Source organism: Choloepus didactylus, chromosome 1, assembly GCF_015220235.1.
Source record: "Choloepus didactylus isolate mChoDid1 chromosome 1, mChoDid1.pri, whole genome shotgun sequence".
Classification (NCBI taxonomy): domain Eukaryota; kingdom Metazoa; phylum Chordata; class Mammalia; order Pilosa; family Megalonychidae; genus Choloepus; species Choloepus didactylus.
The window spans coordinates 144855445-144883042 of record NC_051307.1 but is presented as its reverse complement, the minus strand read 5'-3'; the positions used below and the strand labels follow the sequence as shown (position 1 = coordinate 144883042).

The 27598-nt window shown below is 33.7% G+C and overlaps 1 protein-coding gene across 3 annotated transcripts in view; it reads left to right on the top strand.

The window, feature by feature from the left end:
* TSC22D2 (TSC22 domain family member 2) overlaps positions 1-27397 on the top strand; it is a 47970-nt gene extending 20573 nt beyond the window's left edge. For 2 of the 3 annotated variants that reach the window (XM_037842790.1, XM_037842797.1), the window contains 2 exons: positions 24724-24775; positions 25805-27397. In XM_037842790.1, coding sequence (XP_037698718.1) covers positions 24724-24775; positions 25805-26065 — 313 coding nt within the window. In that variant the 3' untranslated portion in view covers positions 26066-27397. Of the gene's footprint in view, positions 1-4606; positions 4760-24723; positions 24776-25804 lie in introns of those variants that run through there. The other variant, XM_037842806.1, reaches the window with a different exon arrangement.
* Positions 27398-27598: the final 201 nt, after the last annotated feature.

The window sequence follows — 27598 nt, the reverse complement described above, 5'->3', positions numbered from 1 at the left end:
CTAAACATTTTTTCTCCTCTCCTAGCTTTTTTGTAGTTACCTGAAATGGGACACTGACATGCTGACATGTATTTTCAGCACATGGTCAGACTTAAAAATTGGCAATGGAAAATTATTTTCTAATAAGTTGGGAAACAGTTTAAAAAGGCAGGAGCAGTTAGTACAAGTTTTTACTTCACCAAATGGGTTTTAAGTAAACCAGAGCTGTGACTGGAGCAGAAAATTGTGTGTATGTAAGCTAGATAATTTGCTAAACCCAATTTATGTTTTCTGTAAAATCTAGAACTGTACCAAAGCTTTTTAAGAAAAAACTCTTACTGAACTTGTTCAGAAGAGAAGGAACATGATGTATAACCTGAAATTGTTGAACCAGAACAAACATAGAACAGGTGTTTTTTCAGTTGATTTTTTTTCCCTTCCCATTCTAGTCCTTGACAATTTAAACTCACGCATCTTCAGTGTATTTAAAATTGCAGGTAATTTGGCAGTCTTTTGGGAAGACAAAATATTAAATGAAATTATTTTAATATGTTTTGTTTTTATTAAGATATGGAACAGATAGATGAGAGAAATGACTGACACTCTTGATATGTGGGCATGTGTATGCACGCATGCACACATTACTAACCAAAATCACTCAAATTAGGGCATATATTAGATTTTTGTCATTGATACAGAGCTTTTAAATGACTTAGCTTACCAAAAATTAACCTCCATATTCAGGCTTCAGATGGCTACTTGTAAAATACTTTTCATATTTGATAGAAATAAATTTAAATGGCTGGTAGTAATTTAGAATGTGTATCCACGGGTAAAGATCCTCAAGAAATAGCATTTTCATGCCAGTTTATTTTCTGATTGTTTTCAGAGTTTGAAATTCTTGGTTATAAATACTAAAGGATTAGGAACGTGCTTACAGTTTTTAATTCTGTGATATTTGGCCCAGAAATAGTGGTGTCCTCAATAAATTTAAGTATGCATGCAGGCTTATAAGGCCAGAGATAGGATTTTTTTTTAAACTTCTTGAGTATTGATGCTAAACGGCGGCATCCGTGGTAGTTAGATCTTTCTACCGAGAGCATGGTGTTCAGAATCGATGTAACTTTTGTTCTAGAAGCCCAAACATACCTTTCTATATATTTTCTTGGTAGTATCAAGATAAAGAAGGTATGCTTTCCCTAGTTCTGCACAAGAGGACCAAGGAGGGAGAGAGTTGTACGTCTGACAGATTCCATCCCTTCTTTCACAGTGACTGTTAACCATTAGTCTTCAGAAAATTTCATTGTTTATTTGCAGCAGCTGTTGCTAAATGTATTTCTAGGGTGGTCATAACACTTTGTTTCAAGAAATGAGACTCAAACACGTAGTATGTGCTGGTGGTCTTAATTTTAAGGGTAGTTCTATGTCCTTCCTTTTGTTGGCTGTTATTAGTAAGTTTTAATAAAGTATATGGGTCCTTATGGCATATATTTGAGTGATATATAACTGACCTCCGCTTATTTTGTTTTTCCATTTTTATCTTCTCCCTCACCCCCAATTTCAATTCCGTTTCCTCCTTTGTATCATTTATAAACTGCCCTTTGTATCATTTACAAACTGTTTCTACTCCTTTTGAAAGGATGGGGTGTATAAATCATTTGTGGATAGACATGATTTTCAAAAAAACAGCTTGTTAGAGCTGTTTCTCAAAGCTGTGTTAAATTCTCAAATCTATATAATTTGCTTATCTTCCGCCATTAGGAGCATTTGATATAAGGCATAATATGTTAAGTACCTTTTTAAATAATTAGTTTTTAGCATAACTAGTATTTGTGTCTTAAATTATTATTTAGATCAACCACAGACTTAATGAAGTTTCTGTAATTGTCTTTTTATATTTGAATTTGTCAGAACATACTGTCTTTCCAATGTTCTTATTCTGTTAGGTAGGTACATTTGGATTAATTGTTTTCAAAAATTACCTTTGATATTTCTAGCCTCATTTCCCCAATACATAATCTGTGGAAAGACTGTATAATTTATTGGGGGTATACAGGTTTTCTCCATTTTTCCTTCTTTCTCCACTAAAAAATAAGCATCTCTGCCCTTCAGAGGAGCAAGCATTGATTTGTTGTTGCTGGGATGTCCCAACACAGCATCCTGAATTTTTTTGAAAAACAGGATGAAAATATGGCTAAATTAGAGAATAGTGTTAGAGAATTTTTGAAATATTTCAAAATAAATGTGGTTTATACTTGAAAGTAAAATTTTATATCAGACTGAACTAAGCACATTCATTTAAATAGCAGGTTCCTTAAGGGATGCTTGTAGACATGTTTGATAATTTTATTTACCATATCATTTTTCACATTAATTACTTGGAAACTGTAAATCATCTACCCTTTTGCTCCCCGCCCCCGCTTCTCTGTTTTGTACTGTTCATATACATTTTGACAAAGGAAGTTAATTAAATAATGGTAAGCTTAAGCCTAGTTCTTGCTGAACTATATACTACAAGAACTTTTAATAGCACATTCTCATTTTTTTCCTCACAAACTGAAAACGAATGAAAAGAAATAACTGTAGGAAATGTTCAGGAATTGTTATTTATTTATTTATTTTGGCAATTTTGCCAAGAGTCAAGATTGTGATTGCTATATTAGTGCAGCTTTCTAAGTAAATTTTCATTTTTAGGAAGAGTTCTCATTTTAAATTAAGTTAAAGAATTTCTAATTAATCTTAGTTCTCTTCATGCGTAAGTACTTCAGTTACCCAGTTTTATTTCAGATTTTTAATGAGGATTTCTTTCATGTTGAAATTTAATTATTAAAATTCTTCAAAAGTGACCTCTGTGCTTGGTAACAATTAATTTTGAAAATGCATGCTCGGGAAAATTTTGACATAGAAATTTTGTACTTTTTAAATGTATACAGCTCTTAAGTCGTAAATTTACCATACATTTTAGGATACTGCACACACCCTTTTAAATTTTTTTTCTATAAGCTTCATAGTAAAATAACTGAATTTACTTTATATGGCTGGTTTAATTCAATCTTCAAAAGGCTTTCCAGGCATTTATCATAATACTGTTTGTTGGCATACCCTTTAGTAAAGGGTTAGTCAGTGTGCCCTTTAAATGATCGGTTCATCAAAGCCTGTGGACAAGCACATTACCAGCATTGTAGAGCTATATTTCAGGAAGTATTTACCTTACTAAATATGGGATTGTATTGTATTGTTTCATGGGACTTGTCCCACAAAAGAGTAAATGATCCAAATAAACATTTCTAAAAATTATGGTAGTATTTTGGTTGGTAGGAGACAGAGTTGCATAAAAACTTTCTAAAAATATTTGGTAATGGCGGTGATGAAATGACTATAACTTGAAACTATTATTTTTCCTCATAAATATGGATTTTTGCCTTCACCAGGTGATTACATTATAAGGCTATACTTTGACAAAAGACAAAGTAAATCTGTATGTTTTTATTGAAGTCAAATGTGTTTGTTATGAGATTACATTTGGAAAGATATTTGTAAATTGAAAAAAATCCTAATAGTTCTTGATTGTGTGGGAGACTTTTAAATGGCCATGTGCAATAGAAAAGTTCGATTAGAAGTCAAAATCTATACAGTATAAGCCCAGACCCCTACATTTGGATTAAATATCTCTTAAGATAGCAGCAGAGTTTCCTTTACAATGCTATCATTGAGTTTTCCATAGCTTCGTACATATATACTTAATATATCTTCCTCAGTAATACCCCCCTTCTTTCCATGACCTCCTTACCCCATTATGTCATTTTATTTAGGGGGTTAAGTTGCAAAAATATGCCCACAAATAAATAGGTGCCTTTCCCTGGATTACTGGCAACTAAAAATATAAATATGTATTCTTACCAAACAAAAAATGTTATTAATGAACAGTGTTATCCTTCAGGGATTAAAATAAATGCCCAGTTGAAAGCCTTTTTGTAAAAACTTAGTAAATTCACGATGGTATTCTTCCTGAAGTAATTTTTGCCATTATTAAATCTTCTATCCCAATTTTCTTCTGTGTCCATACATAGATGAGGACCAATGCTCAATATGATACATTGTTATGTTTATTACATAAAGCATATAACAGAATTTTATTCCTACCATCATGCTTTCTGGTTTTAAAATTGGGGTTGTGGGACAGACTAAGATGTAGTTAAAAAAATTGAATGTTGTCTTGAGCATTTAAATCAATATAGATCATTACTTATCCAGCCAACTATGCTGTAAGCTCAGAAACTCATATATGGATGTGGTCCTAACTACAGAACTCAAGTGCCATTCTCCAGGACTGCAGTTGTCTATAGCAGGTTATGGTGTTAAATCATAATTTCTGGATCATGATCTTAAACCTTTAATTGGTTCCATTTCTACCTGACTCTTTACTAACAAGTATTTCTGATGGCCTGAAAGTCCATATTGAAATTTAAAGTTTGAAGTATCCAGATCAAATATGAAATTCAACATTAAATAAATACTTAAGTACAAAATATCAGTTGTGTAATCATGGTAAAACATAACACTTTGCTATAAAAGATTTTTGAAGGCTATTTGATTAAAACACTTATTTACTTAAACTCTTTGCTAGAATTTTTTTTAGAATTCAGCATCGGAGGAGGAATGTGACATAATAATGATCGAAAGCCGAAAGTTTAAAAGTTGTGATGCCCTCACATGGTTGAAGGGTTATTCTAGCTTCTAAGGACTGAATGTTGTCCACAAGAGTGTCTCATCAGGTCATAAATTGGTAAGACTTAATGGATTAGATTTTATGTATTATACCTGATGTTGTTGTATTGAGATGAATATTTATGAACAAAATGAGCACATTGTATAACTAAGATATAGTATTAAATATAGCATAAACTTAGAAAATAAGTTTTCAGTACTTGGAGGTATATAATCCTTTGAAAGTCTTATGAAGTTGAAGGCCATATCTTTGCAGTGGTGTTTAATAAATATATCAGTTTAAAACAGAAAGTGAAATCTGAACTATAGTTAGGATGATTTAAATATTGCTATTGCATCTGCTATAGATGCTATAATATAGTAAAGGGCCCCAAATACTTTCTAGTTATTATCCCAGGAGATGTTTGAGAAGTAATATATCAATCTTTTAAGTTTAACTTTTATTTAAAAAAAAAAAAAAGGTACCTCCATTTTCTTCATAAAATATAGTCTAAATTAATTTTATTGCTTTGGGGATTTTATTTTTCTTAAAAGCACTTTTCTTTTAAGTGTCTCTAAAATAAAGCCAAGAAAATTTTCTCAATTCCTACATTGAGAATACCTAAAATACCAATATCAAATGAAAACAGTGTATTAGAATTCAGTATACCTTTTTGTATGCCCTGAAAATTAAAACATTTCCTTTCAGAACTGTTTGCTGTTTAGAAAAAAAAATTTTAACTTGTTTTGTGTACCTTCTTATTTTGCTTTGTTTTAAACACATCTGTATTTTGTAGGAGGACTCTTGGAATCATAAAATTTAAATCAGGGTGAAATTCTTAAATCTCCAATCTGAAGATCATGTTTTGCAGATGGAAAAAAAGAGCCTGGTTAAGTTATATGTCAAAGGTCATACAGTTGTAGAATTAATATTTTCAAAAAATATTAAACTGTGGTACACATATTCTGCAAGTTAGCAAAGATTATTTGAAATTATTTTCAAGAAAAAAAGCCTAAATGTATGGCTGATAGGCCACTGTATTTATTTCCAACTTTATCCTTAACCAGAGACATGTTATTCTCTCTCTTCCACAGCCACACCCATTGTATCTTTTGAATAATGTTGTTCTAAATTGTTTCTGATACAGTATTTCATTACATCTGTGAACTTAAGTTTCTTAAACCGGAAATTGTGGTCAGTTGTAGTCTAGAAGGAAATACAACGAACTATTAACAGTTGTCCCTTATTCATACACTTTTCTCTTTTCTTCATTTTCCACAGTAAATCTGCATAGCTTTGATAATCAGCAAAATAATTTCTAATTTCTTTAGCATGAATTATCCATGTTTAGTAGTCAGTGGGTGGGCTCCAAGGGATCATGAACCCCTGGAATTTGGGGTAGAATTTTCTGTATGTTCAGTTTTTGGTGAAGTATTAGCATTTGTCACATTTTTTCAAAAATTGTTAGGTAACACTACTAGTCAATGTTTTGTGTCTCAAGGACAAGTCATTATGTGACTAATGAAAGCAAATTTTTAATGAGTACATATCATTATGTGATAATGATCACTGATCCTGTATCTCTTACTAGTATTTGTTCAAGACCATTAGGCTGATTAAATAAATCAGAATCTAGCCACTTTCAGTTTCAAGAATTTCATACTGTCATGTGTTCTGTGCTCATGTGTTCATTGAATTTCTCCACAAAGTAGTTGTGTTTTTGCTATTAAGTGGTTACTATGTGTCAGGCACCGTGCTAAGTACTTTTTTGTGTTATCTCACTCAATTTTTGCAACAGCCATATTATATAGATAACTATCAATATCCTCAGTTTACAGAAGGAAATGGAAAGCTTAGAGAGGTTAAGTAACTTGCTCAGATGCGGTGGTGGAGGGAGGATTTGAATCCAGCTTTCTAACTGAAATCTGGACTCAACAGTCAGTTTGCTGGTATGGAGAGTAAGATCGGAAAACGTGAAGAATAAGATGACACACTTTTATATTGAATAAATACATGGATACATAAATTTGATTTACTTTGAACTTAAGTAGCAGTGACAATTTTATGAGTTGCTAAATATCTAAAATTGAGCATTTATTGCATTAGAAAATTCTGCTCAGATTTAATGCTTATGATTATAAGCATAATATTGTATATCTATTATATATTGGTTTTAGAAAAATCTTAGTACTTACTAGAATAGTATTATGCTAAGTGTAATCACTAATGAACTCATCCTTTAATTTAATATTTAGGACTTATAAATTTCAAGCTCTGGAACGCACTTTTTAAAGCCTACTTTGAGTTGTAGTGTTTCTTGGGTGAGGGCGAATCACAAATAATATCCCCTCCAGTTTCCCCGGATTTTCAGAATTTCCCATTTATCTTTAGTTATGAATAATTCTGTTAGTCTCAGATAAGCTCCAAACCTTATAACCTTTTCCCTATTTTTAAGTGTTTGTAACAAAGTTCCTGTGTGTCTAAATGTGGCTTAAAGTTAATTACAGAATAATATGACTGCTAAAGACAAAAACAAGTAAAACCTTAAGAATTTGTTGACTCCTCTATTAAATTGAAATAGTCTGCAGATCAAGTAAAAGTGTAGTTTCTTCAGTGCCATAGTTAAATGTACAAACAACTTGATAGGTCATTTGAATATGACAATTCTATCTCAAATTGTCATTAAGAATGATACATTTATACCCCAGCTTCTTTAGTGGTAATATATTTGCCTTTCCAAAATTAAAACTATGGAAAGTTTGGAAAATAGAATAAGGACACTCATTCCTAATCCAAGTTTTTTAACACAGTTACTTCCTCATTGTTTTCATAGTCTCTTCCAGACTTTGAGGACTTATGCACGCATATTAATAGTTGCAATTATGGTGAATAAGAAACTTTTTAATAGTTTTTACTGTTCCAAATATTTATTCATTTGTACAAAGCTAATGTGATAGATTTTGCATTCAGGGCTGATTTTGACATCTGCGTTTTGATCCCCTCCTGTTTTTTTCCTGCCTCCCTTGGCAGGCTTTTCCTTTCTGTCCTTTTAAATGTTATTAGTGTCCTCAGGGTACTATTCAGACCCTCTTCTCACATTGTTCATCATGCTAAGAACTTATAGATGGCTTTGAATCTCACCTGCATGCACTAGGAAGTCATCTATATGCTCAAGGCTCTCAAACCTGTCACCTCTAGCCTAGGCATCTCTCCTTAGAGTCAAACTTCCCTAATCCCTCATGGCCAGTTAATCACAAAGTACTGCCAGCGCTACCTCCCAAACATTTCTATCCATCTTTCTCATCCCCATGCAGGTTACTATCCTTTCTTATGTGTAAATGCAACAATCTTGTAACTGGTCTACCTTATTCAAGTTTTCTAATGTGACTAACATGGTTTATGAAGCATTGCACCTACTATTCCTTTTACTTGGAACACTTTTGTGTGTGTGTCCTTTTCTTTTTCACCCAATTGTGGCACCTCCTCTACTAAAACATTCTTTCTTGACCCCAGATCTTAATTTGTTGCCCCAAAATTCCCTCTGAGATCTTGCCCTGTCTTGGCATTTATCTCTCCTGTTAATTTGTCTGTCTCCTACAGTAAATTGTAAACTCATAAACTCTGAGATTGTCTGTTTACACTGTATGCCCAGCACCTAATAAATGTTTAAGTACATGAAAATTCCTTGCATATGACATCACAAAATTTAGTAATTATTACATTCAATTAGAAACAGCATCAGTTGCAGAACCCAGGTCACCTAATTTCTGAGCTAATGTTCCTTGTTCATGTCACGATATTTAGCTTTTGGCCACTTTAACATGATTAATACAAATTGCATAGGTAATACATTAGGTGTTTTTCATGTGCCAGGCATGAATGCATTATCTCACTGAATCCTAGTATTTGGTCCTGTTGTTACCCTTTAGAGAGGCTGAATAACGGGCCTAAAGTCACATCTTAAAAGTGATAGAGCTGGAATTCAAACCAGGTTATGACTGTGGAGCCAAAGCCCTTTTGTTTATTGCCACCACTCAGAGTTTATGAGTGCCTCCAGTGATGTTTACCTTGCCATTCTATCTTTAAATGTTTCATAAACCCTGCCTGTACAATAGAGATTCCAAAATGTAAATCAGAAAAATCAGCGATGATTGTTATTGCATTTAGTTTAGGTTCATATAGAAGAATATAAGAATATTCTGTGGAGGGATTGAATTGAGTGAATTCTCTAGTTCTGTGTTTTCATAGCTGTCATAATCAAGAATATGGGTTCTGGTTTGTGATCATAAGTTATGGGTGTTAGTTTCATGTAGACCTTTGAAATGGACACAGTTCCTGCCTTTAAGGTTTAGTTCAATAGAGAAGAACTATTTAAAGACAACAAAAGTAAAATTAGGGAAGAATCAGAGGGGCGGAGCCTTTTGGAAGGAATAAAGAGGGCTAAAGAGAACTTGGGTGAAGTGTCCCATTTCAGATAACAAATCTCATCTCTAGAATCTAAATTGACTTTAACAAATTTCAAGTCATGATATAAGTTTAGAATTCTTAACAAGATTTTATATAAGCTGATGTGTACAAACATAAAATTCTGTCACTCTCTATGGCTAAATTAAAGCATTGTTATTGCCTGGGAAAATTTAGTACTATGGATTTAGGTACAAAAATTTTTTATTACTGAAAATGTACCTACTTGAGTACGGTTCTGCTTGAGTGAAAGAACTGTAAGACCCTTTAAATTTTATAGTAATGATACTTTACTTTATTGACCTACATCAGAATCCCTTTTTGAAGCAGATAATTCTAAAGCTATGTGGTTTCAAAGCAAAGCAACACTTTGCTTCACTGTTTTAAATTGCTTTTAGTAATATTTATTTTTGAAATTTCACTTAATACTAACAGAAGGCATGTTTTTAGTTAAACACATTTTTGGAAATTTTTTTGTTGAATGAATTAAAATTTTCCCACAATAAGTCAAGATTGTTTTTAGTCCAAACAAACATTGAGGTCCTAAAGATCACTAAGAACTTTATTAATGTTCAGTCCACAGGAATGCTGTGCTCAGTAAATATCGATGTAAATTTAAAATCTTAAGCAAATTTTTATTGGCATATATTTTATAACTGCATTACGTCTTTAACATTATATTGAGTAGGTAATCAAGTAAATATGAAGCAGTAGTTAGCATTGTTTTATTCTTTAGGGTTAGACATAAATATGAAGCCAGGTAATGCCTAATACTAATCACAGTGGATTTTCATTTGTACCTCACTGCCTCGGGCCCTTAACTCTTCATTAATTTGTAACTTAAGATACACTGGAATAATAGACCTTATGAAATAGTGCCCAAGTCCCCGATTGATCCAAGTAATAGGAACTAATTGCTTGGGTGTTTTTGTTTTTGTTTTTTACTTTTGTTAAAAAAAAAAAAAAAGTGGAGGGTGGCGATGTTTACTTTTGTATATGCAGCCTCATAAATCTCCACAGCAGCCCTTTTTTAAGGTGGTACAACCATGACCCCATTACAGATGAGGAAACTGGTTTAAGTGTGTTAACCTGCTAGGATCCACTAGTAATTTCCAATAGTAATTGGTGGATCCAGTAGTAATTACCACTAGTAATTGGTGGAGTCAGGCTTTGAAACTAGTTTGTCTAGTTCCAAAGACTGTGTTCTTAAACCACTTTATTATTCTTTCAGAATTGAGCTTTTTGCTCAGGCAACTGCTGAGCAGTAAGCTCTCTGCCCTTAGAATGAAGCAGAGAGCGAAAGTGAGTTGAGCCAAATGGTTGTAAGCTGATGACCTAGACAGCTTTCTTAGTCTTCAGGACATATGTTCACCATGCTTTCTTTATATTTATTGAAGATCAGAAACCCAGGCCAATACAGATTTTTATAACATCCCAGATGTGAAACATTGATTTATTAAAAGTAAACTAAGGACCAGATTTTTTCCCCTTTGTATATTCTGTCCATTTCATTAAGGGGTAATGACCATGCTTGGTGTTGGCTTTATTTCTTACCTCTTTAGTCTAAATCAGAATGAAACCACTACCTCTTTTAAAACCTCATGATACTCTTATTCTTCTGGGTTTAGCCCTAGTTTGAAATAGTCCCTTGACAATCTTTGTTTTTATTTACTAGTTTCCCTGGATTTGTGGGACAGATTTGGAAGGGACATAAGGTATCCAAGAAAGATTAGTCAGTAACCTTGGTGCTGGGTTTTGGTCAAGTAAAACTAATGATGAGACTGATATAATTTTACTGTCAAATATGATGTCCATAGAATGCTTTTCCTATAAAGCTTTTTTAAATAACATCTCTGAACCTTCAAAAAAAAATAGGCATAAATAAGAAGATTACCTATAAGATGAACAAAAATGTTTATGTGTTCTCTGGTATTTGGCATTTGGTATACAAGGGGATAATGTCATTTCAACTTTGGTCAGGCCTCATTGAGGAAATGGAATTGAGACGATTTATTAAAGAATGGCTCTTCAGTTGAAAGAAATAGTATGTTGAATGTTTGAGAAAGGAGGCAAACAACAAAAGGAATAAGTTTGCCTGATGAAAAGAACCAGCAGCTTTCCCAAGAAGAGTGGTTTCTTCCCAAGCCCAACTTCTTCCATGTTGGTGTTTCCCAGTGTTGTGGGCACACTTGTCTTCTCACTGTTGAAGTGATAGCTTTACCCACAATTTGAACCATATACCACATCTGACAACTCTCAAGTCTAGACTTCTAGGCCAGAGATTTCTCTGGAGCTCTAGATACCATTTCTAGCAACCTTCTTATTTCTTCACTAGGATTTGCATACATCCCAGATGTCTTAAAATTCGAGAGTCCCAACTGAAACTTAAATTTCTCATTTTCTCATCTATAATCCCATGTTCCTCTGTCACTCATTCCCTGCCTCCCCTCCACACACAAAAAATCTAGCCTTTTTTCTAAGACACAGTAACCATTTCTCCACTCTTAATTGCTCCAAGCTAAATACCCAGATCATCCTTGGCATTTCCTTTGTCATAGATGGGTCCCTTTCCATCATTATCCCTTTAATCACTTAGAGATTCTCTATACTTTCATTGTAGAAACTATTTTGTCTTATCTCCAAATACAGCTTTTTTTTTTTTTTTAATGTACATATGTCATAGATTTTATTTAATTTATTAAATGAGGGAACCAGGCTGATGTTAAAATAGCTTCAAAGAAGAAGTCAAAGAAACACAAATTAATATGAAGTGAAGGAATGTTGAAATAAATCCACAAATGAATGCAATGAATTTCAGAGTTTGGGCAGGGTCCTTTCTCCAGGAGACAGAAGTTATTTGCATATCTATAGACAAAAATTATTCACACTGTTATCAGTTATCTACAGTTGTAAAATACCCTAGTCACAGACAAAGGTACATATCCCTTAGGATGAGATAGTCACTGCAGGCTCCAGCATTCTCCGGAATGATGTCCAGTAATTCTCTCTCTCTCTCTCTCTCAGGGCAATTGCTTATTGATGTCATTGTTGTGCTACCATCTCCCAAAATTGTGTTCCAAACCACACACTCCTGTCTTCCATCACCCTGTAGTGCTCCCTTTAGTATTTCCTGTAGGGCAGGTGTCTTGTTCACAAAGTCTCTCATTGTCTGTTTGTCAGAAAATATTTTGCGCTCTCCCTCATATTTGAAGGACAGCTTTGCTGGATACAGGATTCTTGGCTGGTGGTTTTTCTCTTTCAGTATCTTAAATATATCACACCACTTCCTTCTTGCCTCCATGGTTTCTGCTGAGAGATCCACACATAGTCTTATTAAGCTTCCTTTGTATGTAATGGATTGCTTTTCTCTTGCTGCTTTCAGGATTCTCTCTTTGTCTTTGACATTTGATAATCTGATTATTAAGTGTCTTGGTGTAGACCTATTCATATCTCTTCTGTTTGGAGTACGCTGCGCTTCTTGAATCTGTAATTTTATGTCTTTCATGAGAGATGGGAAATTTTCATTAATTATTTCCCCTATTATTGCTTCTGCCCCCTTTCCCTTCTCTTCTCCTTCTGGGACACCAATGATACGTACATTATTGTACTTTGTTTCATCCTTGAGTTCCCGGAGACGTTGCTCATATTTTTTCATTCTATTATTGCTTCTGCCCCCTTTCCCTTCTCTTCTCCTTCTGGGACACCAATGATACGTACATTATTGTACTTTGTTTCATCCTTGAGTTCCCGGAGACGTTGCTCATATTTTTTCATTCTTTTCTCCATCTGCTCCTTTGCGTGTAGGCTTTCAGGTGTTTTGTTCTCCAGTTCCTGAGTGTTTTCTTCTGCCTCTTGAGATCTGATGTTCTATGTTTCCATTGTGTCTTTCATCTCTTGTGTTGTGCCTTTCATTTCCATAGATTCTACTAGTAGGTTTTTTGAACTTTTGATTTCTGCCGTATACATGTCCAGTGCTTCCTTTACAGCCTCTATCTCTTTTGCAATATCTTCTCTAAACTTTTTGAATTGATTTAGCATTAGTTGTTTAAATTCCTGTATCTCAGTTGAAGTCTACGTTTGTTCCTTTGCCTGGGCCATAACTTTGTTTTTCTTAGTGTAGGTTGTTATTTTCTGTTGTCTAGGCATGGTTTCCTTGGTTATCCAAATCAGGTTTTCCCAGACCAGAACAGGCTCAGGTCCCAGAGGGAAGAAATATTCAGTATCTGGTTTCCCTGCGGGTGTGTCTTAGAAAATTGCTCCACCCTTTGATGCCTCGGGTCACTGTGCTTTTCTGCCCAGCAGGTGGCGCCTGTCAGCCTATAATTCTTGACTGGTGTGAGGAGGTATGGCTGTGTTCCCCCAGGCTCTGGGGTCTGGTTCTGAATGGAAAGGGCCCCACCCCTTTCCTCCTAGAGAAGACAGATCCCTCAGGTGGAGGTCATTAGCATTTCAATAGTCTTGCTCTCTGCTTGTGCTGTCTCCGCCCTTCCCTGATTCACAGCCCTGGAAACTTAAAATGACTGGGGCTTTCTCCACTGAGCCGAAAAAGAAACAGATAGTCCCCTTCAGACCCAGTCAAGGCGACCCTCTGGCTCTCCCAGGTCAGTCGTCACCCAAAGCCTCTGTCTGTTTTTTGGGGCTGTGTACCTGTAGTGAACAGTTCACACTCGCTACTTAAAACCCCAGTTGGAGCTCAGCTGAGCTGTATTCGCTTGCTGGGAGAGAGCTTCTCTCTGTCACCACGAGGCTCCGCAGCTCGGGCTATGGGGGAGGGGGTCTCCCGACCTGGTTCCGCAGGTTTTACTTACAGATTTTATGCTGTGTTCTCAGGCATTCCTCCCAATTCAGGTTGGTGTATGATGAGTGGATGGTCTCCTTTGTCTCCCCGCAGTTATTCTGGATTATTTACTAGTTGTTTCTGGTTTTTTGTAGTTGTTCCAGGGGGACTGCTTAGCTTCCACTCCTCTCTGTGCCGCCATCTTGCCCCTCCTCTCCCCAAATACAGCTTTTTCATGCTTATGACCAAGCATTTTGCAATGTCCTGTTATCCCTCCTTCCTCCTTACTTAGGCAAGTTTAGCTTAGACTGAAAATGGGGAATGAGATTAAGAGATATTTCCACAATTATCTGTTTTGAGTTGCTTTGAAATGATAGCATTACCCATGTCCATTAGAGACCAAGGACAGCTTTAAAAGTTAGTTTTGCCATTAAGGTCAGGAAGTGGCTTTGAAGGTGATCCAATACAAATACCTCATGTTATAGCAAGGGAGAGAGCCCCTCGAGTCAAAGTAGCAAGTAGCATATTTAGAACTCAAACTCCAAGTTCCAGCTTGTGAGTCCAGGCTACTGCAGCATATGCATTCTTCAATGGACAGCTTCCAGCCTTGTTATAGAGGTAGATTTTGCATGGCACAGTAGAGGTTTGTCTGGTAGGGGGTAGACTCAGTCATTAAACACAGCATACATGGTTAGTGCCGTAAGGGTAGTGTGGAGCATGGCTCCCTATATAGTGACCCTGTTTTTTCTGGGAGGGTTAGAGAAACCTTTACAGAATAGAAAACATTTGAACTGAGCTGTACAAGAATGGTAGGATGTCCAGTTTAAAAGTTGAGTAGGCATTCGGAATGGGGGAGGGGAGAATATAGAGGAAGTTATTGATTTTTTTTTTTTTGGCCCACTTGTTTGTCATTGCTGAAGAATTATGAATTATTTTTAGAAATGTTACATTTAGCATATAAATAAGATTATTTTTATAATAGTCCTGCTGGGTGAAAATTTATTCAGTGCTTGTTGGTTTCTGAAATGAACTGCAAATCTTAATGTTTTATGTTTTTGTTTTTATTTCCCTTGACTTCCTTTTTATCATATTCTTCAATTTTTTTCATTTTCATACAATTATACCATGAAATTCTCCTATATTCCTTGGATGGTTAAAGTGCTATTATTTCCTTATAGTCAAAAGGAAGGAATGCTTTTGTTAACCTTTTTAAAGAGAACTGATCTCTACTCCCAAATGGCTGCTAAACATAGTCCTTTCTCTGCAAGCCTTTTTCTTAATCTTTATTCTTTTCCTAACCCCATTGAAGTAATTTGAACTTGTGTCTGGTTTTAATGTCTTCATTCATATTAAGAATTTTTATTGAATTTATCTTTCCTTTTATATTTAAAATTTGTTCTTTCTAGGAAACATGCCTTTAAAATCAGTATTGAAAAACAGACATTTTACTAGATTAAGGTTACTGTAGTCACTTAGTTCTAAATTTTTTAGAATCTGGTTAGCCATCAGCTTCTGTCCTGGCAGACTAAAGGATTGGTTTTAGTATATCTAGAATAAATATATGGGACTACACTGCCCTTTATTCCTTTTCAGTATAACTATATTATTTAGATTCTTGTCAGGTTTTCTGAGCTAGAAATCAGTTGATAAAATTTGGAATCGTTTTTAATCCTTTCCCCTTTTTTTCGTCTGAGGTACCAGCATACATCCAAGTCTAGGTAATTGTCAGTCATATCCTATTTTCACAGTCTCCAGGAAGTAATTTAGAATATTTAGCACTATAGTGTCAGCTTTATAATTTGGGCTTAAACCAGTGGGTATGTATCATTCACTCTCCAGTGATGAATTATGCTATCATCAAATTACCTAATTGCTGCTGTGTAAACAGTACAATGAAATCTCTTTCAAGAGAGCTTGCTGTAAATGTAAACACTCCAACATTGGGGAAAATGCCATCCACCTCCTACCCCTTTCTCACACCCTTTTCTTATTTCATTTATGACTCAGAGGAAGGAAATAATCTTTTTATCCTATCAAACCTTGCCTAATGTTAGCCTAATATGAAATAACTAGCTAGTGCATAAATTCATTTATTTTAGTAGATAAGATTTCATGTTCTTGTAACAGTTAAGTATTTAACTTGAAATAATAGGATATTAACTAAATTTTCATGGTTTATTTGGAAATTTGAATTGTAATGGTAAAATTTCTTTGCAGATTTCACTTTTGTAGCAGGCTCCAGTTTTCCCAGACTAAATGTTTATATCTCCTATCTTGAGTACTTTAATAGAAAGAATTTTAGTTCAGCTAGTTTTTAAATTTTTTCTTTAGAGTGGATGTAAAAGGACTATAATTATGTTAGATTTTATTATAAATATTAAAATGTTCCCTCCCAGTATCATAACTTGGAAATGTATAAGAGCTCTGGAAAAAGGAGGTAATATTAATCTTATCTGAACCTTCTTTGGATGCGTTTTTAATGTAACATTTTTTATTGTGTAAGTTTACGTGGCATTTTGTATCATAGATATTTACCATAAATTTTTACTATTTCCCTACCAGAATCACTTTAAATGAATAGAGATCACTGTACCAGGACTTATAAACATTATTTACACCATATTCTTAGGTAGTATAATTCACTCTTAACCAAGGAAATAAATTTTATAAATTACAAATATTTATAGCTGGAAATGTACTCCTTAAAGGGCTGGGTAGAGAGGGTGGGGATCATTTATGTTGATTTGTCTTATCCGCCAGAATTAAATAGTTCCTAGAGAAAGTGAAGTTGCTGCATCTTTTTCACTCCTTTCTCCCTTTTCCTGTGGTTACTTTTCCTGTCATTTGTTCACGTCAGTTCACACACTACAGGAAAATAAATCCTACATGAGTTATTTTCATCTCGGAATGTGTTTTTCAATATTCTACATAGTGCATTGAAAGTAGTCTCGATTTTATCGCTCTCCCCCATCTTCCTGCCTTCCCAAACAGATCGCCACTTTCTTAGTTTATGTGTGCTTGTATCCTTTCACAATTTCTTACACATACACAAGCAAATACAATATACTTTATCATCCTACTTCCTTTTTTCATGCAGAAGATAAAATGTTATACACACTTCTGTACCTCTACCTTTTTTAAAGACCGCAAAGATACATTGCTCCCATCTCATCCTCATGTTTTTTTATAGATGCATAGTATTCAATTAAATGGATGGCTATACCGTGATTCTTTTAACCAGTTCCATGTTGATAGGTGCCTTGCTGTTATAAACAGTGCTGCAACGAGTAGCCTTATTTAAATATATTATTTCCTATTTTTGTAAAAATACCTAGAATAAATTCCCAGGTGTAGGATTGCTGGCTCACAGTGAATAAAGAACTATTGCAAGGTGGTAATAATAGAGTGGTGTATGGATGCCCTGTATTTTGGGCATAATTTTCCTGTAAAACCACAACTTGTATGATAAAATTTTTTAAATCAACCATTTTTTTAAATTTTTAAAAAGAAATAAAGGTGTGTGTGGGTGCGTAACTGTGTTAGATATAACCTAAGTGGTCTCTGTAAGGGTGATAATGATTATACCACTTGTACCAGCACTGTATACAAAGGACTGTTTTCCCACAGCCTAACTAACAGTGTATTAAATTTTAATATGTCTGCCGGTCTGTTTTGGAAAATGGTGTTACATTGTAGTTTTAATCTGTATATTTAATCTGTATATTGTGGGTGAAGTGTTGAGTTTTTTTCATGTTTATATTTTTTACCTGTGTGATCTGTCAGTGTGAATTCTACCCATTTTTCTAAAGATCTTCTGTTATTACAGATGTCTAGTACTTTATATTGAAGAAGTTTTTGATTTTTATATATTTTGAGGCATATGGTGAGAAAGTCCTCTCCTGCTCCAAAGTATTAAAGAAATTCTTTGTAATGGGCTTTTTTAAGACCTTAATACAAATGATATGGTTGTCGCTGTTCTTAGAGGGACTTATTCATTGCATACCTTTTTGTGTATACTCTTTGAATTGACTTTTTACTATTGCATGTTTTTTTGTTTGTTTTTTTGTTTTTAACTTTTACTTGGAAATAATTACATAGTACAAGATGTTTTAAAAAAAGAGAAGAGTCAGGTCCCATGACCCTTCACCCAGTTTCTCCTAACCAGTATCACAACCAGCAAGTTGGTACAATTCACAGCATGTGTCTTATTTTCTCTTTTAAAACATTTTTTTCTGACCAGAAATTTTTTTGTTTTGTTTTGTTTTTATTATTCTTTGGTGAGCTATCTATTCAAATATTTTGCCTAATTTTAAAATTGGGTTGCTTTTCTTCTTATTAAGTTGTAAGGTAAAGGTCCAAGTTCATTTTTTTTTTTTTTTATACACATGGATATATCCAGGTGTTCCAGCATCAGTTGTGAAAAACGCTATTCTCTCTCTCGTTGATTTGCCCTAACAATTTTGTTGAAAGTCAGTTGACCATAAATGTAAGGGTTTATTTCTGGACTTTCTTCTATACCATTGGTCTGTATCTGACCAGAAATTTGATGGAAAATTAGCTAGATAAATGTAAAATATGCTGAGGGTGATGGGTAAGTTTTTTGTAGTAGATGCTAACAACAGTTATAATCATTGTATAAATATTTTGTTGGGTTTTTAATAGTTCCTTAGTAAAAGTTTTCTTCACACCACTAGTTACTTGAGAAAATAATAAAACAGTTTTGTAAGTAGCCTTTTACCTGCTTTCTTAGGATGAATAATAGCTTAAAAATCACCACAGGGCATTTTTGTGGGATTTTTAAAATCATGAAATTAAGCAATTTATTTGTTTTTAAATTGGTAGAACTTATGGCCAATATTTAGAATACATAAAATTTTAAGCTTTTAGCTTAATTTGCTATTAACTTCATCTAATGTTTTATTCTTGATCATGGAGGTTTACATTTGGCCAGAAGATTTTGTTTTAAAAATAATGATTGATACAGAAAAGTTTGGGTTGATGTTTAGGATGAATATGGTAATTAAATCATTGTGGCTTATTGTATTATGTACATATTTGTTTACCTAGTTATAAAATTCCTTTTAACACTATTACTACATGGTATTTATACTATAGTTTTAAATTGTTGAAAATTTTTATTTAAGTCTACATGAATTTTATCTATTTAGGCTCTTTTGGAGGGAAAATTGTTCTTAAAGTTAGTGTTAAGTTATAAATATTTTCAGTACCCTCCTACAGAAGAGTGGTGGATTTTAATTATATTTGACCTGCACAGGCTTGCTGAGCTGTAGATTCATTAGATTTATTCTTTTGCAATCAGCAATTTATGTCTTCTTAATTTTTTTTCCAAAACACACATTTCTTAGAGAAGAGGCAAAATGTTACTCAGGTTAAAATTAATGCATTTGGTAGTAATGCTCTTATAGAGCCTATTTTGGAGAATGAGGGTTGAAGGTTTTTTTCTGAAAATAATACATGATTGGTGGGGTGATTTATCAGATTTACCAACTCAGTCAAAGGAGTTTGTTCTTACTATAAAAGATTTGAATCAGTAACTTGGGGAGTTTCTTTAGTGAATTAAAAATTGTGATGTGACTTGATCCCAAAAGTTAAAAGAGTCTTTGAGTAAAAGCAAAGTACATTTTTTTTTTTAAACGATATTTTGCTTAAATATAACATAATTTTAAGATACCCTCTTCTTTCTAACAAACCAAAAGAACAGCTTAGTTCTTAGCAAATAGGCAAACTATACTGGCTGTCTAAAGATCATTGAGCAAGTGTGTTTTCCAAGAATTTACCTCCCTTGTTCTCAGAGCTGAACCTTTTCTGGGAATGGCTAGATAAGATAAATGGCATATTGTGAAAATGGTTTAATCTTTGAATCCATGCTTATGGTTCCACAACTAACATTTGGTGCTTAAAGCTCTCTTCGTAATATACATAACTCTGGATTTATTTGAGGTCATTATACATAGTTGCTTTCTTCCTTTCATTAGGAGTAGAAAAGCGTGTGTTTTGACTTTAGGTCAAGGTTTGAATCCTGTCACTAGCTTTGTGTCTCTGAGCAAGTTACTTGGCCTCAGTTTCCTCAGCTGTAAAATGGGACTGTTATTCAGGCTTGTTGTGAGGAACTCACTGAGATGTGTGCCTGCTGTAAAGTAGGTAGTCATTTTTGTCCATTGTGAAATAGCACTATTTTTATTTTTAAACAAGTTCATTTTAAGGAGTCATAATGTCTCTGTCCATATTATTACAGATAAGAGAAAAGCTGATTTATCATAAGGAGTTTTTTTTTTAAATGTGAGATCAAGTTAACCTGACTTTGCCTTCTAAACATCATTTTAGATGCTTAAGAATTTTAATTTTTAGAGGAGAAAATACTGGGGAGGATTTGCACAAAGTCGCTGAGCTGAGAGCATGAAAAGAGCAGTTAGCCAGTTAAGAAGGATGAAAATCTAGAGAACTTAAGTCAGAGGTTTATATTGGGCCTCTTGTGATAAGAGTAAGGAGGCCCGGAAAGAAAAGCTGCGGTAGAGCCAGGTGGGATGAATTAAGCCAAGCTAACTTACTATAGCATTGATACCTATCTAGCTGTAGCATTGATATGTGAAGTGAATTTTCTTTTCCTGTGAATGTGATTATATTTTCCTTTATTGCAAGCTCATTTGTTTCTCTTGGAGGCCTCAAATCCAGTAAACAAAAATTCATCATATAGAAGTAATACCATTTTTCTTACTTTCTTTCCACAGGTCTATATTTCTGTCCGTACCCACAAATTTTTAGTTCATCTAACAAATGCTTATTGAGGTTTTATTTTGTTCTAAAAGAGTGACCCATAGTAAATGGAAAGTTATTTAAAAAAAAAAAAAATTTAGTGCTTACATTTTAACATTAGTTAAAAAAGGAGCTTCTAAGCACATTGCCACTATTTTATGATTTTTATATGCAGTAATTAATACAATTGCTTTAACATTGGCTTATTTCCGTTTGAGTACGTACACACGCCTGTTAATCTAGGGGTGTATGTTTTTTTCATACTACCATGATTATGGGGTACCTGTTTGTATGCTAGTATATATACTCTATCTTGTGAGTACAAGCAGGAAGCCTTCCCTTAAGGAGCTTGAGTAGGGAAACAGGTCAACCATCAAGATATAGTGACTGCAATAAGAAAAAAGGAAACAATGTATCATACAGTTACAATAATTGAGTCAAGGAAGCAGACTTGGAGAAAAATTATTCATTCTACTTCAGGTGATTTTTCTGATTTTTAAAAAAGCATGAAGCCCAAACAGCTGTGTTGACTTTAAATAGAATAGAAAACAACTTGTTACTCCCATTGAAGCAATGCTCTTAAACTATATTCTGGGATCTTGAACTAGAATACCTGCCCTCTTGTTTGCTTATTTAAGACTACCATATTGGTATCTTTATTGTAAATCAGGTTTGTTTAAAGTAGTGTTTCTCAAACTTTAGTTTCTATTTACAGTAACTTGGAGAATTTATTAAAATAGATTTCCTGGGCCCCATCCCCAAAGTGTCTAATTCAGTAGATTTGGGAAGAGCCAAATATTTACTTGTCTAACAAGTTTCCAGGTGATACTGATGCTGCTAGCCCAGGGACCACACTTTAAGAACTGTTGATTTTCAGCATTTTTTAATGGCTTTCTGGTATAAACCAGTAACTGTTTCAAATCGGGAACTGTTATTACTGTTATTTTGACTCTTTCAGTATGCATTTGAGCGCCTATGTGTTAACTACATAGAAATGAAGAACTTATCAAACGGTCCCTCAGGAAGTTCAGTCTAAAAGGGCTAACAGTGGTAGTAATATAATAGTAAAAATAATCACTATCGTGTATTGAGTGCTCAGTGTGCCAGGCACTATGCTGAGTATTATGTAAATCTCTCTTTATCCTCACAGGAATTTTATGAATTAGGGAGTCTTATCCTTATTTTAGATGAAAAATAAATGAGACCTAAAAGGTTAAATAATTTCCCAGAATTCACATGAATATATGGAAGAAGCCAGAATTTGTCTCCCTGGTTATGTACTATAAAAGGTTTGTGAAGATTGGTGAGCCACAGGAAGAATGGTGCAATTGGCTCTATTTTAGGAAATCAGAAAGCACCTCAGAAGAGAGTACCTGGAGCATCTTAAAGGATGAGTGGAAGATAGTCAGATGAATTGGAACTGTGAACATTTCTAGCTGAAGGAGCAGTTTCTGCAACACCATGGAAATCTGAGAGAATATATGTTCTGCAAACTGCAAATAGTTATATAAGACCATAATGCAGTAGGCCAGATGGGGCGTGAAAAGAGACAAGACCATAGAAGACAGAGATTAAAGTCATTAAGAGTTTTGTATACCAGGCTAAAGAATTTTTTAAATAGAATTAAAGAATTTTTCTTGTATAGCTTTCATTTCTGTAAACCAGTGGTTCTCAATGTATAGTCCCTCAGTCAAAGGAATCAACATCACCTGGGAACTTGTTAGAAATGCAGATTCCTGGGTTCTACCCCATATCTACTGAATCAGAAACTCTGAGGTGAAGCCCAGCAATATATTATAAAAGATCTCGAGGTGATTCTGGTGCCTGCTAAAGTTTGAGAACCACTGCAGAAGGTTCTAGAATTCTTGAATAATGCCTTCAAAATAGTCAAAGGGCACTGTAGTGATAATAGTTATATATCTGTGACTGATTTAACGCTGAGTACAGTTCTCAATAAAGTTGAAATAGTATTTGGATGATTGTATGGTATGTGAATATATCTCAATAAAACTGAATTTTAAAGTTGAAATAGTAATACATTTTAAGGGATACATATCTTCAACATGATCCATTTATCATTGCAAATCTAATCTTCTGTAGCTGTAAAAAGTCAGAGTCAGGACTAGAGTTCATTAGATCAGCATACAAAGAATAGCGTACCTGTGGGAATGGAATGATTTGGAAAATTGATTTTATTTAACTATCTAAAAAAATGAAGTAATAAGTTACTATTTAAAGGTTTTTTTTGTTATTCTTGTGTACAATACTTGTCATAAAGTTAGAATTTCAGGTGTTTTTATTTAAAAAAGAAAATATGAAAGAATTAAGTATATTTTATGTCAGGAAATGACTTCAACTAATTCAGTCTTTCCTTGATATGAAAATAAAAATACAGAAAATAGAATCTAGGATTCTCAAGCAAACTGTGTAATCTTAATGACTGAGATAATCTAATGGCTATCACTGTTTCTTGACAAATTGTGGCCCATATTTGGTAGATAGCCACATGGTATCTGTCTCTGAACTTTACACAGAAGCCTTATTTTATATAGTTCTTCTAAAGTTTATAGTTACATATGGTCATACTTTGCTCTGCATAGCTCTCCAAAAGCATTTAAATCCTAATATGTATTTGTTAGTGATCTATATCCCTTCCATTTGACTAAGAATACAGAGCCCTTTTTCATATTAAGATATTTCAGAAGTAGAAAGTGTAATTAATGTGGTTAATTATTAAACAAGCTTTGAAGTGGAAAAGTCCGCTGAAGTATTTGCACCAACTCCTTCATTTTACAGATGAGGAAACTGAGGTCCAGGGATTAAGTAGGTGATTTGCTGATGGTCATACAGATAGTGAGTAGCAGAACCAGGATTATAACCTTGGATAACGATATGAAAGGTACCACATCAGACGGGATATTCCTGACCCCATTTTTATACAGCATGGAGGGTCTACACTATCTAAAGTGAAATAGTCTTCTGGTATTTTAGTACCTAAATCTTCTTAGGTGGGGTACACTTTAAAAAGGCTAATTAGTACTAGTAAAGTTTTATATAAAATTAACAACCTCTTTTTGTATTTATAGAATATATTAATTTATTGGATTTATTTTTTTTAGTAACAAAAAACAAAGGACCCTAGTGTCTGTTCTTCCCAATTTACAAACACCAAGAAGAGAACAGAGATTCTTTTTACTCTTAATACCTTCATTAATGCATGGGAGAATATAAACTACCAAAGAGGACAATTATTCAACCTTCTGTGCTCATTGTCGTACAAATACTAAGGTGATATTTGAACTTGGGATGTACCCACCCAGAAACTGCTTCCAATTATTTCTAGGAAAAACTAAGCTAGGTTACATCCTTTACTAGGTGATTTTTGCCAGCAAATAACCTGCAGTCAAAGCATGTGGGACTGTCAGAATGTTGAACTCCCTGTTAACCAACCCTGCAAATGTTTGCCTGAAAGCCTTCTGCATTGTTTTTAGAAGCCAGTTCTAAAAAAATTTTTTCAACTAGATATTAAAATATACTATTTTATTAGAAGAAAGTCATCTGAATTGTAATGTAATAAACAGTCACTAGGATTTCCACATGAAAGACAATTAGAACATATAGTTGGTTAATAAGTTTTAACAGTGGAGAGCATACTACCCATTCAAAATGTATCCTTTTAAGACCACTGGATTGAGAACTCCTGAATAAAAGTGGTGTTACTTTCAAAGAAGTAAATGTCATAAAGCAAATTAGAATTGTTGTAACTACAAAGGATTTGAAGTCTTCTGTTTACCAAGATCCTCATTTTAAAATGAGAGATCTGAATATTGAAATTGTTAGAATAGACTAATAGCTGAGAGATCTAAGTATTGAAATTGTCAGAAAAAAACTTAATAAGAAATTTAAAAGTAATATAATATTTGGTTTAAGTAAAATACAAATGTCTTTACATCATTTTAAGATGTGGTAGGGAGGTAAAATTTTGTGGAATAATTTAATGAAATATTCTAATTTTTTCCAGTGCATCTGGGGGAGGTGTTGTAGCCATTGACAACAAAATAGAACAAGCAATGGTAAGTAAAAGTTAATAGTCCTCTCATTTAATAGATGGTTGTATGAAGCATTTTTTTTAAAATCAATTCTAGGAAATACATGCCTAATTTCTTCAAACCAAAGATGACCAAATTTATAATCTATCTACACTTCTAATAAGCTTGAAAATATTTTATATAAAATGACCAGAATATCTTTAAGGGAACAAAAAAAATATAAGAAACACTTTTCCAGTTAATTGATAGTAAAAGCAGAAATCAGAATCAGAATCAATAGAAATGTCCATTTACTAATGTTAGTAAAACTGCCTGTAAATGACCAAAGGATGACAATTTCCAGAGTAGTTTTCATTTTAACTCTCTTTTATCTTTAAACTATATTTGATGCTGAAATATTTTTAAAATATATTGCATTTTAATTATGTATATGAAAAAAATGGCTACCTTATCAGTGGTAATGTATGTAATGTGAGATGTTTAAGTGGGGGAATATTTACTCAGTTGGTATTTCTAGACTAAAAATTCTCAATATCCTATCATCTTCAACTAAATCTCATTTTTAAAAGTTTTATTGTTAAGTACTGGTATGTTAGTCTCAAACTGTTTAAAAATAATAAATCTTAAGGTTTTAAAGTTGTAAATTGCAAGTCACTATCTATAAAGCAGTATTATGGCTAGTTTAATATCACAGACAGCCTTCCACTGGATTTCTTTTACCTTGTTCTCTTGCTCTAATATCAAAGCATGTGATTTTAAACTTTCTGAATTCTAAACTCATACAATTGATAATTTAGGGAGCTAGTACTTTTGGAAATCACTCCAAATTTTGAAAAGAAAACCCTGGGCTTGCTGCTGTAGTTGGAAACTGGATTTTTACCACCCCATCTCCTATAGGACTAGCTAAAATATACCAGAAATGTTTAAAAAACAAGAGCAGGAAAACCAATTTTAAAATGCCTCGTGTTTACAAGGCACCAAGTAGGCTAAAACCAAGTAGCTTCACCTTTTCCTTTCACTCTTTTTTGACATTCCTAATTTTGTTTTTCACAGGATCTGGTGAAAAGCCATTTGATGTATGCAGTAAGAGAAGAAGTGGAAGTTCTAAAGGAACAAATAAAAGAATTAGTTGAAAGAAACTCTTTACTTGAACGAGAAAATGCACTGTTAAAATCTCTTTCAAACAATGATCAGTTATCCCAACTCCCAGTCCAACAGGCCAATCCTGGTAGCACTTCTCAACAGCAAGCAGTGATAGCACAGCCTCCGCAGCCAACGCAACCTCCACAGCAGCCGAATGTCTCCTCAGCATAAAGCTTTCTTGCCTCATTAAGAAAAAACTGAAAGCAATCTATCCTTGTGTGCCACTGGTGTTCTTTCCACTTTATACGAAAGCAAGTAGCCATGCTTCGGTTGTGTGTTTGGCCTTTTCAGTATTAGACAATCATTCTACAAGAGTTTTTCCTCTCTTTGAGATGTCATGCAGCGCTGTTGATGTCCAGTTCTATGTTATCAGTACACAAGGAGAATAATATAGATGGGGTTTATTAAAGTGAGCAAAATCTGCAGTTTTCCTGGTGCGCATGAGTGGGGTCTTTAAGAGCTTTGGTGGCTCACCCATGTTTCCTGTTATCCATGGATTACCCTGAGCCTTCCTATCACATTATCAATAACAGTTCATCTAAAGAGCCACTTTTCTCTCAATATCAATAACATTTGCCTACATAAATTTTCATTTATTTGTGTTTTATTTATTACAGGGCTGCTATTTTCATAATGTACATGAACAATGTCACAGAACTTTTTTAATTTTTTAAAATAAATATAAGTATCAGTAAAGGAATTGAAAGACAGGATTGCGTTTAATAGGTAAAACGTTTGGGCAATAATTGAACAAAAGAATCCTGGCATATTTCTAACACTAATGGCAATTAACCTTTGGTATTTATTTTCAGTAGTAAAGACCCAGCTTGAATGTAAATTTTGTATAGTGTAAGTATGAAGACCATAGTGCAACTGTACAGGTAGTCACCAGTTATTGTGATATAATAAATAATTTGGCTATTTTGATGAAGAAAACTTTGTTCATTTGTTTCTACTTTCTAATGGAGAAATTGCCACGATTCCTCTGCTTTTCAACATTTCGTATTACTTTTTTTTTCGGGTGGGAATAAAAAGCTGTGAAATTGTTCAACCTACTTTGTAACCAAAGAAGCAAAGCTGTGTAATGGAGTTTTTTTTTTATAATGCACATTCTTTATGTATTTTTATTTAGTGTTTTCTTGGTCACAGTTTTCTTTGCTGTCTAGCATGATCTGCATGATCTATAATCTTTGAACCACTCTCATACCTCATGTTTTTATCCAGCACTCTTATTGTAATATGTAATAGTCTGTGAACAATGTCAAATAAAAAAGAACGAACAGGTGGTATGTGGTGGAACTGAGCTAGTGTTCTGTACACTAGTTGTAAAAAAAAAAAAATGAAGTGAGCCATCTTTTGTTCATTTAAAATGGTGTTTTGAATTTCATATGCAGAAAACGTTTTGTTACATTGCAGATTTTAATGTATTTAATAAATGCAACATGCAGATAAAGTGCAGTGTATACTGAGTATTTAAATTAAAATGTACATTTCATAAATACAGTTTCAAGAGCAAGCATCATTTTGTGTATACTAACACATTAAGTGTATGTCAGAAATTGATGTATAAATATATATTTTAACACATTTTCTGAAATTAAACTGCAGTTTTGTTGAAATATTTGGCTCTATATGTGTTCAAAATTTAATTTGATGAGATTTGTATTTTCACAGTTCAAAAGATTCCATAAATGAAAACCTATA